The sequence below is a fragment of the Cherax quadricarinatus genome, chromosome 40 (genome assembly GCF_038502225.1).
Source record: "Cherax quadricarinatus isolate ZL_2023a chromosome 40, ASM3850222v1, whole genome shotgun sequence".
Taxonomy (NCBI): Eukaryota; Metazoa; Arthropoda; class Malacostraca; order Decapoda; family Parastacidae; genus Cherax; species Cherax quadricarinatus.
In genome coordinates, this window is record NC_091331.1 from 5,036,100 (window position 1) to 5,049,963 (window position 13,864).

General features: G+C 37.3%; 1 protein-coding gene across 13 annotated transcripts in view; it reads right to left on the reverse strand.

The window, feature by feature from the left end:
- Positions 1 to 13,864, reverse strand: part of LOC128687363 (cytochrome P450 302a1, mitochondrial-like) — a 47,238-nt gene that overhangs the window by 26,338 nt on the left and 7,036 nt on the right. For 4 of the 13 annotated variants that reach the window (XM_070092652.1, XM_070092653.1, XM_070092641.1 and 1 more), the window contains exons 2-3: positions 8,027 to 8,235; positions 2,143 to 2,377 (exon numbers count right to left, since the gene is read on the reverse strand). In XM_070092652.1, coding sequence (XP_069948753.1) covers positions 2,143 to 2,377; positions 8,027 to 8,225 — 434 coding nt within the window. In that variant the 5' untranslated portion in view covers positions 8,226 to 8,235. Of the gene's footprint in view, positions 1 to 2,142; positions 2,378 to 8,026; positions 8,239 to 9,239; positions 9,451 to 11,629; positions 11,650 to 11,687; positions 11,779 to 13,864 lie in introns of those variants that run through there. The other 9 variants (XM_070092648.1, XM_070092644.1, XM_070092646.1 and 6 more) reach the window with 9 other exon arrangements.

Genomic DNA, 13,864 nt, shown 5'->3' on the forward strand with positions numbered 1-13,864 from the left:
ACTCGAACAGCTCCCTACTCGAACAATTCGGTATTCAAATGCTTTGTTCGGTACAAAAATAGCTTGGCAGTTGACCGTTTGCTCGGCACTCAAACCAAACAAACATGACCTGCCAGAACTTCGCTGTAAACTATGTTTTTTTTTTTTTAATTTTTTGGTGTTTTTCATATTATTTTTATAAATAAGTCACCATGGGGCCTAAGATGATTAGTGATGACAGCCAACAAAAAAGAAAATTGGTTGGGAAAAATTTGTTCAATACTCAAACACTCTTCTGGAACAAATTAATTTCAAGTACCGAGGTTCCACTGCATATAAGTCTTTTTTGTTTACATACATAACTATTATAAAGTTTAACTGATAAATTATGCAAAATAAGTGAAGAATTGTCACTTTTTTGCCGATGGAAAGCACTTCACAACTTCTCTTTGGCATTGAAGAACTTCCACGATCACTACTTTTGGACTTTGAGGCCATTATTAAGCAAAATTAATGGTAAACAGTGGATAACTGGAACCACGGATACTGAGCCCACAGATACAGGGGTCCTACTGTAATGGCAGTAGTGTGTGTATTTTCTTGTACAGGAAGGTAAGGAGGAATCTGCACTGAAATCACATTACCACAAGATATGCGTTTTCCATTAAGCTATCTGAGTGTTCAAAAGAGTAAGAAATGATGGACCTTAACAAGGCATAGGAAAAGATGTGACAGGATTACCACAGTCCATAATCTACACATTACCTCATTTCATACACCACATGTGACTAGTGTAACATCAGTTCATTATTCCCTTCCCATCTGATGATGCAACTGAAGTAATATACGAGAATAACTGATTAAGAAAGATTGAGCTGGAGTCTAAAGCAGTGAAGTGAGACTTACAGAATATATTGAGGTGAGATGAAGAAGTAGAAGATAGGAAGAACTTAAACCACATGTGACTAGTGTACACATCAGTTCATTATTGCCCAAATGATTTAGATAAAGAAAAATTGGATTCCAGATACTTGGGAGTTGATCGGATGATGATGTTAATCAACTGAAGTAATCTATACGAGAATACACTCTGATTAACGGTTGGAAAGATTGAGCTGTAAATATTATGCAGAAAATTCGGAGTGTGGAAATTAGGAGAAGGTGTGGAGTTAATAAAAGTATTAGTAAAGCAGTGATCAAAAGTGAGACTTACAGAATATATTGAGTGGGGGTGAGAGGAAGAAGTAGAAGATATGGAAGAACTTGACGAAAGCAGTGAGGGCAGTTATTTTCATAAACTTGAGTTATGCACTTTAAAGGAAAAAATATGTTGTGTTCTGCAAGTGTATATTGATGGAAGTGTTGTGAATAAAGACCCTGCCTCGGTGGGGAATAATTAAAACAAGCTTTATTAACATTTATCAGAATTTTTAAGATCATAGAAAAATGAATCCCATAGAAATGAAGATAATAACAGAGACAAAGGTTATCTAAACAATCTCATAATGAAGGAATATTAAATTCCACATACAGGCTTTCGACACAGATGGGCAAAAAGCTTGCAGATAACAAATGCAATCCCAGATGATGAATGACATTGTGTCTAGAAACACTCACAGAGGTATTACAAATGTATGAAGATAAAGTAGATCCCATGGTCAAAGAGCCATGCCTATATTAACACTGCTGGGGGACTGATGATTTAGGGTCTTGAAATGCCTCACCAGTCTTGTGTTCAGCATACATTACAGGAGGCATTCCTCTCCCTACTTTTAGTACTGGCCACATATTTATCATATTCTAGGTCAAGAAGACTCTACAGGTTTGCAGATAATTTGATCCGCCATGTGCTGATTCTGGATGCTAGAATATTTAACATTATTAACCAGCATTTTCAACATATTATCCTGGGAAAGTCTTATGTACACTGTTATTCCTCTGACATCCTGCAGGCCATGTCTGGCTCAAGCTCTTGTAAAGAACACACCATAGTTTTCTGTACTTGCATGGTAAAAAAATGAAAAGAAGACCTAATTAAGTTAGAACACAAGTGAATCTATTGCCACATTCTTGAATTGAGAATGTGAGCAGAGAGGACAACAGTTATTTCAGTAAGAAAAGAGGAAAGACTGTACAACTCCAACACACAAATTGATTACTCACTCAACTACAATACCTGCTTTCTTTTCATAATAAGGATTAATGTATCTGGCCTTCTTGAGGGCCTCCATTGATTTTCTCACTGGATTATCCTTCGTTAGTTGTAGAATTTTCTCAGCATCTTCAGGTTTCAGGATCAGCACCATTGTAGACTGACCTGGAAATTTTACCTTCACAACTGGGCCATATATTTGAAAGAGTTTCATGAAATAACGATACGAATTTTCTTTGTCAAAACCTGAAAAGTAAATGAAAATCCCAAATTAAATAAATTCTGTTAATATTGTATATCTATAACAAATTCAATTGTTATTCTCTAACAACTATGAAACTCAAATGATTAAAACTGTTTTCATATTTATTAACACCTCTTCTCAGAGCTGAGAGGCAGCACATTCGGCTCACAACTGAGGAACCTGGGACTGATCTCAGGGTGGGAAAAGCCATTGATTTAGTAGTAAATAGGTATACTCATATGTTGTGAATGGCATCCTGGGGAATGGAAGTATACCTTAGATAGAACAAGGATTTTAACCCTAAACTGTCCAAACGTAGATCTACGTTCACGTGTGTAGCGCTCCGACCTTGATTTTCCCCATTTGAAAGCATGTAAAAAAAAACGTAGATCTACGTTCAGAGCCCCCCGCACGTGGACGTAGATCTACGTTTGGACAGTTTAAGGGTTAAAAATGAACTGAGACATGGTAACAACTCTCAGCTTATACAGTGCTAGTCACGGCATTATGTTGGGTGAGCACCCTGGCATAATACCGTGACCAAAATCAAAGGCCTACCATACAGGGGTAAGGTATTTTTTCGTCAGTGCATTATGCCAGGTAGCAGCCGTTAGCATGATGTCATGGCCTACCGCCACACTCCACAGTGACTCCTCAGTGTTCACGTGGCTGCTGTGGTGAGAGGAAGTGTTGCACTTTTCTCTCTCATCCGCCCCATCTTTTGTCCTGTTCCCTTTCATTTTGGGGCTATACATGTTATATTATGGGTGAAAGGAAGTCTTTAACACCTGAAACTATAGCTCAAATCATAGGGCTTCACAAAGCTGGGCACCAGATGAAAGAAATACTGGAGAATGTTGGTGTATGAGCATTCAGTGAGGAACTGGGTGCAGTGTTTCAAGGTTGGTGGCGGTGTCGAGTTACCGTCTGCCAAACCTCGGCCTGGCCCCTTGAAGAAGACATCTGTTCATACCTTAACTGTGTTAAAGAAGCAGTTAGAGAGTTTGCCGAAGATAATTGCTAGAGAACTGAAAGAAAAGAACCCACATCGTCTCTCAAAGGTCTCTGTAAGAACTGTTAACAGACATGTGTCAGAACTGGGCTACAGTAGTCACCGCCAGGTTAAGAAACTGATCCTCTCCAAGCCACAGACAAAACATAGGCTGGATTATGCAAAGAAATATCTTTACTGGAATCCTCGACAGTGGTCTGAAGTACTGTGGAGTGATGAAGCAACCTTCACCGTCACCTATAACCATGGGGGACATGTACCGGCCCAGAGATAGTGACCCACTAGACCAGGGATTCTCAATGTTTCCTCCATCATTAACCCCATTGGCTTGATGTATTTCTCCATTTACCCCCTTACTTTCATACAAAAAAATTATCGCCATCATAAAGGGGCAGAAAAACAAGGTGGTCAGAAATAAATTATTCAATTATCAGGTACAGAGGAACCTTGGTTTTCGTATGCCCTAGTCTGTATGTAAAACTAAAGTTATTCTTTATAAAATGTATTTTTTGTTAATATTTTTGGGTGTCTGGAACGGATTAATTGGATTTACACTGTATTTCTCAGGAGAAATCTTAACAAAAAATACATTTTATGTATAGAGAATAACTATAGTTTTACTAGGGCATATGAAAACCGAGATTCCACTGTGCGTCACATATTTACCCCTTACCATGTAATTTTTTACCCCCAAGGGGTAAATTTACCCCTGGTTGAGAATCACTGTGCTGGACCCATGCTACACCTGTGGGACCACCAAACACCCAGACCTGCTCATGGTTTGGGGGTGTTTCATTGTTATGCTTCCCAAAAACCAGTATATGAACCACTATAATTAATTGGAGTTATTGTGTGACAATTTACCTGAGGCGTTCGACAAGTGTGGGGCTAAGGTTTTTATGCAAGACGGTGCACCGTGTCATACCGCCAAATCTGTAGTTCAGTGGCTTAAGGACTGTGAAGTGAGGTTCTTTAATGACTGGCCAGGCAATTCCCCAGACCTAAACCTTATTGAGAACCTCTGGTCAATAGTGAAATAAAGTTAACTGGGCAAGGATATCAGTTCCATCCCACAGCTGGAGGATGCTCAACATGAGGCATGGAATAATATACCTCCCTCAAACCCTCAAGAATTTGTGAGAGAGTCTTAATACATGGCTGAGGGACGTGATTAAGCATAGAGGATGCAGCACCAAGTATTAAAACCTCAGTAAGTGTGCAAATATATATATTATAATATTTCATCGTATGTGTTTGTGTTTTGGTATATGTGTGAGAGGTGAGCAGCATAATGCTGTGACTAGCACTGTAAATTCAGTAATGAAAAAAAAAAATAATGAATTGACTTGTTTTACAAGTGTTATAAGTCTATTACAGAAAGGTACAGACAAAGTATTCCTATGAAATCTTTCTTTACTTAGTTACTGTGCTGTATATCATAAAAAAAATCTATGGTCACTTTGGGTAATAGCCATTATCATCGCTTCAGGTGACTATTTTAGTACAAACTACTTTTCCTTCAATTATAATTCTAAATGCTGCTTTGTATATAGCATAAATGTTTTGCAGTAGCTGTCATTTCAGTGTGGCCTCTGATAGTACAGTACTGTATTTAAAAAAGAAATACAAACAACTGGAAAATCAAATAAAAAAAAAGTTAGGAAATATGTCTAACAATAAGAAAAAGGATTGGGAAATGTTTCACTTTAAATGATACTGAAGACCTTTAAAATACAATATACTATAGTGAATCTAAAAGAAATGTAAAAAAAAAAATATATATCATTTGCTGCTTTATATGTTTTACAGAAAATGAAACATCAAACACATGCCCATAGGAAAATCTATAAATAGTTGTTCATGAATTTCCTTGTCATTCTATAACCTGATTGTATATTTCAGTTATGGAACTGTCTAGTAAAAACAAAATTAGATTTTTCAATAGCCTATTCATATAATGAAGTAAAAGAAGACACTTCTTTAGATTATAAACGACAGAGGGTTAATATCCTACAGAGTAAAAAAAAAATGAACAATGTGGTTAATTTGGGGTCCTTGGACAAAATTTTTTTAGGCATCTGTTTTACTGCTAGGTGAACTGGCCAGCAGGTACAAGGAGACATGACACTAAAATAAATGAAAAATCTATATATTTTACAATTTACTACCCCCAGTTAAACATTCTCCTTTCCTGCTTTTAAGCATGTCTGCATTAACTTTGCAACTACTTCAAGTTACTCTTTACAGTTACCTAAGTTTTACTCAAAACTTTTTTCAGATGAATATATTGTACAGTTTAAAAATCAGTCATTTAACCCTTTCAGGGCCGAGAGGCCCTCTCCTAAACACGTCCTCAGGGTCGAAAATTTTTCAGAAAAAAAAAAAATTAATTTTCTTATGAAATGATAGAGAATCTTTTCCCGATCACAATGACCCCAAAAGTATGAAATTTGATGGAAAAACTTACGGAATTATGCTCTCGTGAAGTCAGTGGTCTCGACGATGTTTAAGCATCGGCGATTTCGCCCACTTTGAGCCCTATTTTCGGCCAATTCCTGTGTACTAGTCGACAAAAATCATATTTATTTAGCTAGAACTCCATTTTTCCTATTGAATGAGTACAAGAAATGACCCATTTACCAATTTCAACTATCCAATAAAGTGGTTAGAAATTGGCAATTTTGCCAATTTTACACAAATTTCAGAAGATGCCAATTTCCAAATAGGGTCCAGAATAAACAAGACAGACATTCCTGGCACTAGCATAAGTTCTCTGTTCGTTAGTCATGTCCCCAGCCCCCTCTTACATTTCTTTTGCTTTCCACTTTGAATTTTTATTCTCACAAAAAATAAAAGATTTACTGTTATGCAGACTACTGCATTAGTGTAGAAATGGTATAAATAATATCAGCTCACTTGTGAAAGAATATTAGACTCACCAGTTGATGTGTATTGGACGCTTGGCATGATTTGTTTACTTTTGAACTTTGGTAAAAAATCGAACATTTCTGCTACTTCAAGCTCAATTTCAAGGTACTTTTCATTGTGAAACCAATCAAAATCATCTCAATTTCTGTAATATGTCTTCCATTCTATAAAATGAAACCAGGAAAACTAGAATACAACCATAAATACCATATGAAAATACAGTGCAAAGTTGCTGTTTTAATCCAAAAACACAGTCAAAGTTTTATTTTTTCTCATTACGCACTGTGTGCTGCAGGATTTTTTTTTATATTGCGCACACTGACCACATAGACCCATTGTTTCATATGTAGGCCTACCAGCTTTCTCTCGCTAAATTTGAAGGCGCTAGAATTTAGGTGTTCTTGTACGTCAATAATCCTGCTGCATAAGCCGTACTAGTACATCAGAAACCCTGAAAGGGTTAAATTATCATCATTTCTTACTGCTGTATGACTATAATATTTGTGTGCAAGATTCAACGATGTGCATGAAAGTAATAGGGTCAGAAGAAAGTGTATCAAAGCCAGCTACATCAAGATCTACAACACAATAATGCAGTAGTTCCTAATCTTTCTCAGTGACCAATATCTTCCTCAGTTTTAATTTTTTCATAAACCCTTGTCAAAAATAACTTAATTAAAACTTTAGTTTTTCTCAGAAAGCTTCTTTATTCCATGGTGAAAATAACCCTGGAAAGAAAGAATCAGTTCCTGAAAATGATGAGCCACTTCAGTCACGATAGACAGTTCTTCTCCCGCACCAGCAGCCTCATTGAAAAAGAGGAAATTAGCAAAATTTCCATTCTAAATGTGATTTATACAAATCTACATGTTTTGGGTGAAGGCTGACAACATTTCTGACAGTGATCATATTAATTCCTGTTCCTTGGATGGAAGTGTTTAATTTGTACAATTCAGTCTCATACCCCTATCCCCGCTCCGCTTTTTCACACCCATCCCAGGGGTAATGGTACCACTGGTTAAGAACCACCACTGTAGAAGAAAACTAGGGTGCAGTCATGCTTACAAAACCTCACGCCCAGTACATAACCTTGTCTAAGCAACTACCGAAGTTGTCCCTCAACCTGGATCCTTGCTTCACTCTTCACCTGACCCAGAGGGCTTCTACAAAAAGTAGTTTACATGTTTTCTCTATGACCTGATAAAGCTTCCCTTAAGCAAAACATTATTATAATAAATGCGTATGCCACTTCATCCAAGTCAATAAAATTTTGTTAAAATTTTCTTGTTCAACTTTGTTACAGCTCTTATTGTTGGTTAATCTGTGCTCTGGACCCACTAATAAATTACCTTATATGTATGAGTGGTTAGAAGATGCAATGCTTCTTGCATGTTTCAAACACACAGCTGAAGAATATGTTAATACAAACAAGAGGATAAATAGAGGAAACTTATGAATGTAAGGCATCTGGCACATGGTCTATCCTATATATGTTAGAGCACAGCATATAATACTGAGATATACTCTTAATAAGCCCTACCAATGAAAAATATAGTATAATTTTGCATTTTATTATAGTAGGTGCTATCAAATTATGCAAAATAAGACTAATGATGAAAAAGTTGTACAAATGTTCAATACCCACAAAAAACTGTAAACAAGGAAAAATTTTTTAGTTGAATTATTTTTAAATAAATGACTAACTGCGCACCTTTACTAGTGATCAAGTCCATGAGAGAGCCAATAAGAGGATAACACTTAGGTCCTGGAACCTCTGTTGATGGTAAAACTGTGGTAATTTGATGTACCCATCGTCCTGGGATGTTTCGATGGACCCATTGTCCTGCAGCACTTCTATGTGCTAATCGTCCTGTGGAATTCACCCAAGGCCGCAGTGACAGCATTCTCATGCTACTTGAACTGCTGGGATAAAAATAAAATACTGTATGCTTGAACTGCTTATTTAACATAATTTATTAGTCTCTCCTCACTTAACGAAGGAGTTCAATTCCTAAAACCATGTTGTTAAGTGAATTCGTCACTAAATGAGGAGCATACTATAATGGTAGTGGGTTTGTGTCAACCATCTTTGATATTGTTTTAATGTCACCTTTGCACCATTTATAACATTTCTGGTATATACGTATTTAAATATGTTTATACAGTAGTGTACTGTATATTGAAATAAACAGAATAGAGGAAATCAGCTCTAACATACATTATTTAGGTATAAATACTGGTCATAAGTCCGAGGCGTCGGTAAATGAGTATGTCGCTAAGTGAGGAGAGGCTGTACTATATAATAAATTTAACAGAAGGTATTATACAGTTCAGTAAAGCATTGTTATATGATGGTTTATTATACATTACTGAATAAGTCTCGTATACAGCAGCTGGTATACTAACAGAGGCACTCCCTATAAATTTAATTTAATATACAGCATATGACCATGTGACAAGTGCATGCAAAGTCCACACACAAACAAATGAATAATTTTTTTGCATTCTTCTATTTCCAGATACTATGGGAAAAAGCAAAAAGCATGCAAAATTAAAAATGCTGCACACTGTCATAGAAATATTAAAATATTGGAAGATTCCCAAATATAGTAGTGAAAAAATAATTTATTACTACTGTTTTAAATAAATTAAACTTCAAATATATACAGTATATGGTGAAATATAAAACCTTTAAAAATATATTTATGAAGAAAACTGGAATCATATATGCTGGCAAGGCAATGATGGAGTGAGTGATAGTGAAAATGTTTCTTCTTTTTTGGGCCACCCTACCTCAGTGGGAGATGGCCAGTTTATAAAAAAATAATAATAATAATAATATTCCCAAAATTTGCAGGTACTACTGACTATTATCAGCTGAACACTGTACAGCTTTGCTTTAAAATTCTTAAACCAACACTTACTGGCACCAAAAAAATAACTGCTTTCACCATTTGTACTTGCAGAACAGTCAAACAACTGTTTTCTTTCCTTAAACATTAGTGGGTCATCCAAAAAAAAAAAAAAAAAAAAAAAAAAAAAAGATTCTCATGGAGCTGGTCTCAAAGATTTAGTTCATTTTCCATTTTCAATAAGGTTATGCCATGGACACTTCCAATCCCCTCCTGATGTATCCTGTGAGTAGAAAATTCCATTTAAAGTCTGTAACTAATCATACATATAGAATGAAATGGTTGATCAGACCCTGATCCACCATGAGGCCTGGTCTCAGACTGGGCCACGGGGGCATTGACCCCCAAAACCCTCTCCAGGTAAACTAGGAAAAAGGTTTAATCAAAAGATAAACCTGTTAGGCATACAGAAAACAGTTCTGTAGTTATTCAGTTATGATTCATAACATTAATTTTCATCAGTTAATCAAATCTATACTGAGTAAACGCGACGTTGTTGTGATGTGATGTGTTTTGGGCATTTCTGTAGCAAAGAATACCTCAGCTAAACCCAAGACATTTTAGAGGAAGTGCTGCTACCAGATGAATACTGAAATACAGTTCTGAACTGTATAAAATGTATCAGTGTCATACACGGACGAGCCACCAGGGGTAAAAAGTTCCACCAAGTCTATCATATTTGACTATCACCTAGCATGTGATGCACAATAGTTGACTAACTGAACAAAATGCTCAGGCACGTTAGTGGTTTTCTTCGTCCTTAACAACATATAAATCATACATTGTATACTATGTAACGCAATAAAAAATTTGAATTTTGAATCTGAATTTGAACACTGGGGTCTCTTTTTACTGGGTACAAGAAGATATGAATAAGTAAAGTGCAATAAACACTTGTCAATATTCAATAATAGCCCACATGGAGACAAACTCAGGAGATTAATTGTTCTGTATATATTGACCCCCTTCTAGGATCCTCTACATCTGCTGAAGAGGATCCCAGAAGGGGGTCGAAATACGTATACAGATCAATTACTCTCCCAAGTTTCTGTGACCGGTGAACATGCTACAGAATTTCTGTATCCATGTGGGTTATTACTGAGCATAAGAAGATATGCTTCATCTTTCCCCAGAATGAAAGTCCAGGATCTTTCGATTTATGAGCTCTATAATGAACCCCCGTAGAGTGAAAACAGTTTTGCAATAAAACAAAATTTAAAATTTTTACTAGTTTGAACCATGAAAACAGTTCTCTGAAATACTGGTAATGCTTATATAAACTCTGTATGTTCATTTGCTTAAAAACAATCAAAGGACTACAAGCTAACTAGTGCAGCATCCATAAGAGATAAGATTTCATTCCGATTTTTAACCCCGGAGGGTTAGCCACCCAGGATAACCCAAGAAAGTCAGTGTGTCATCGAGGACTAACTTATTTCCATTGGGGTCCTTAATCTTGTCCCCCAGGATGCGACCCACACCAGTCGACTAACACCCAGGTACCTATTTGCTGTCAGGTGAACAGGACAACAGGTGTAAGGAAACGTGTCAAAATGTTTCCACCCGCCGGGAATCGAACCCGGGCCCTCCGTGTGTGAAGCGGGAGCTTTAGCCACCAGGCCACCAAGTAGAGATTAGTCAGTGAGATTAATTAGTTTAGGTTTGGATTGTTAGGTTTGCTAGAATTGGGTGATTAAAATATTTTAGGTTGGGATGACTTAGTCTGATTGCTTTGGTTAGGTTAGGTCATGATAGGTTACGTTATCTTACGTTGGGCTAGGTTAGGCTAGGTTAGTTTAGGTTAGATTAGCTAGGTTAGGTTAGGTTAGGTTTACTTGATTAGGTCATACAGATTATTTTTAACTGTTCACTCTTGGGGTCAAAAGTTATAACATAAGTTTTAGATTCACAAACTGCTGAAATGCCTCATCTTCCCTCCGCCACCACAAGAAAAATGATTAAATACAGAAACCTTCAAAAGTTAAAACAGGAGACGAAATGCAGAATAATGTTGCAGATATATTGATAAGATAGATATATCAAAAGAGATATATAATAAATGCCTTAAGCACATCACAACAGCTAGCATATGCAGAACAAAATAAACACAATATAATAAACAAGTAATGGAAGCCTTTTAAAATTGCTTGATTATCCTTATACAGCAAATTATCATATTTAAACCTTGGTGAAATAACTTATCACTATCTGCCTATTTATGTTTAATTTGCAACACTGACAAATCTTCATATAAAAATGGCATGTAATGATGATTTATACCAAAAAATATATAAATTAATGTGTTTACATTAATTTAAATCAGACATTTAAATGTGTTAACATTTGAGGGTATTGAAATGGGTTAACACGTCTGGTCCAGACATTTAAATGTATCTACATACCTCAACTAGATAATTTACACTGGTTTAGGTATTTTTAACAAAGCATTCAAGAACTTACATAGTTTTACACCCTTTTTAAAATATATTTACAAGTTAAAACATCAACAAGTTGCTGGATGTGTGGGTGTTAAGGGTCATCAAAGCTCAAGTCTCACTGATAATAATAATGATAATAATAATAATAATAATAATAATAATAATAATAATAATAATAATAATAATAATAATAATAATAATCTTTATTTCTACATGTGCATGGTACACAGACCATAGTTGACATCAATGACATACTACTATATAGAAAGCCGCTTGTTGTGGTGAGCATTTCGGGTAAATTTGGTCAATTTTGTCCCAGGATGCGACCCACACCCGTCCACTAATACCCTGGTATCTAGTTTACTGATCTACCTGGAGGTTATTCCGGGGATCAACGCCCCCGCGGCCCGGTCCACGAACAGGCCTCCCGGTGGATCAGGGCCTGATCAACCAGGCTGTTACTTCTGGCCGCACATAGTCCAACGTACGAACCACAGCCCGGCTGATCCGGCACCGACTTTAAGTATCTGTCCAGCTCCCTTTTGAAGGCAGCCAGGGGTCTATTGGTAATTCTCCTTAGGCTTGGTGGGAGGCTGTTGAACAGTCTTGGGCCCCGGACACTTATGGTGTTTTCTCTTAGTGTACCAATGGCGCCCCTACTTTTCATTGGGGGTATTTTTACACCGCCTGCCCAGTCTTTTACTCTCCTAGGGAGCGAGTTCTGTGTGCAGATTCGGAACCAGCAAGTGTCTTAAGGAAACACTTCCTAATGTTTCCACCCGTAACGGGGATCGAACCACGGACCTCAATGTGTGAGCTGAGTGTTCTAGCAATCGAGCTATGCGACACCATATATAGACGGGAACTATAAAGGAAAAACCAAGTGGAACAATAATTCCCAATTAGATCTGGTAGACACCTGCCTACACTCCGGCAGAGCCAGACAGGCCCGGCAGACCTTTATTGGAGTATGCAGCACCATTATGGAACCCACACCTTATTAAGAATATCCAGAAATTGGATAAAGTGTAGAAGTTTGAAACGAGATTAGTTCCTAAGCTAAGGGGTAGGTCCTTTGAGGACATACTTGATGATATTAGAGGAAAGGACTAGCAGTGATATAATAACAATTATCATGCATAGTGAAAATTACCTAACCTGACTTTTGTTTGGGTTATCCTAGATAATTTACACTATGATAATTGTGCTCATGTGTACATGTGCCTAAATAAACTTACTAGAGAGGAATTGATAGGGTGGACAGGGACAAATTGTTTGAGAGGCGGGAAACAGGAACACGAGGGCACAGCTGAAGTTGAAAACACAGATCAGTCACAGGAATGTTAGGAAGTATTTCTTCAGTCTTATGATGGTCAGGAAGGGAAGCGACTTGGAAAATGGAGCGTCAGAGGCAGGATGCATACATTTTCTTAAGAAGAGGTACAACAAGACTCTCGAAGCCAGGAGAGTGTGAACCCAGTAGCGACCAGCGACGACGCAGGGGCCAGGGTCAGAAATACGACCCCTGAAATCACATGTAGGCGAGTACATATAGATGAATACACATGGTGGCGACCAGTGAAGAGGCGGGGCCAGGAGCTTGGTATCGGCCCCTGCAACCTCAACTAGGTGAGTACACTAGGTGAGTACAACTAGGTGAGTACTGAGTACAACTAGGTGAGTACTAAGTGAGTACAACTAGGTGAGTACAACTAGATGAGTACAACTAGGTGAGTAAAACCACGGATGGAGTAAAAGCTCCCCAGGTGCAAAAACGTTTTTATTTTTAATTAATGACTAATTTTCACTGTTTTATGACTAGTGACTAAGAACGCACGATAGTTTACTGAATAAATATGTTTTTAAAAACGAATTATTTGATTTTGTTCAACACCTTATTATTTTTAAGCCTCCCTTCCAGATTTTAAGCCTCCGAGATTGAAATCCTGGCTTAAACGCCCCTGATAGGCAGCGTTCTTGCCTCACACACTGAGTGCCCAAGGTTCAGTCCTCGGTAAGGGCGTTTCCTTACACCTGCTGTCCCTGTTCACCTAGCAAGCACGTAGGTACCTGGATGTTAGTCGACTGGTGTGGGTCACATCCTGGGGGAGAAACATGAAGGACCACAATTAAAATAAGACAACAGTCCTCGATGAAGTACTACTGACTTTCTTGGGTTATACTGTGTGGCTAATCCTC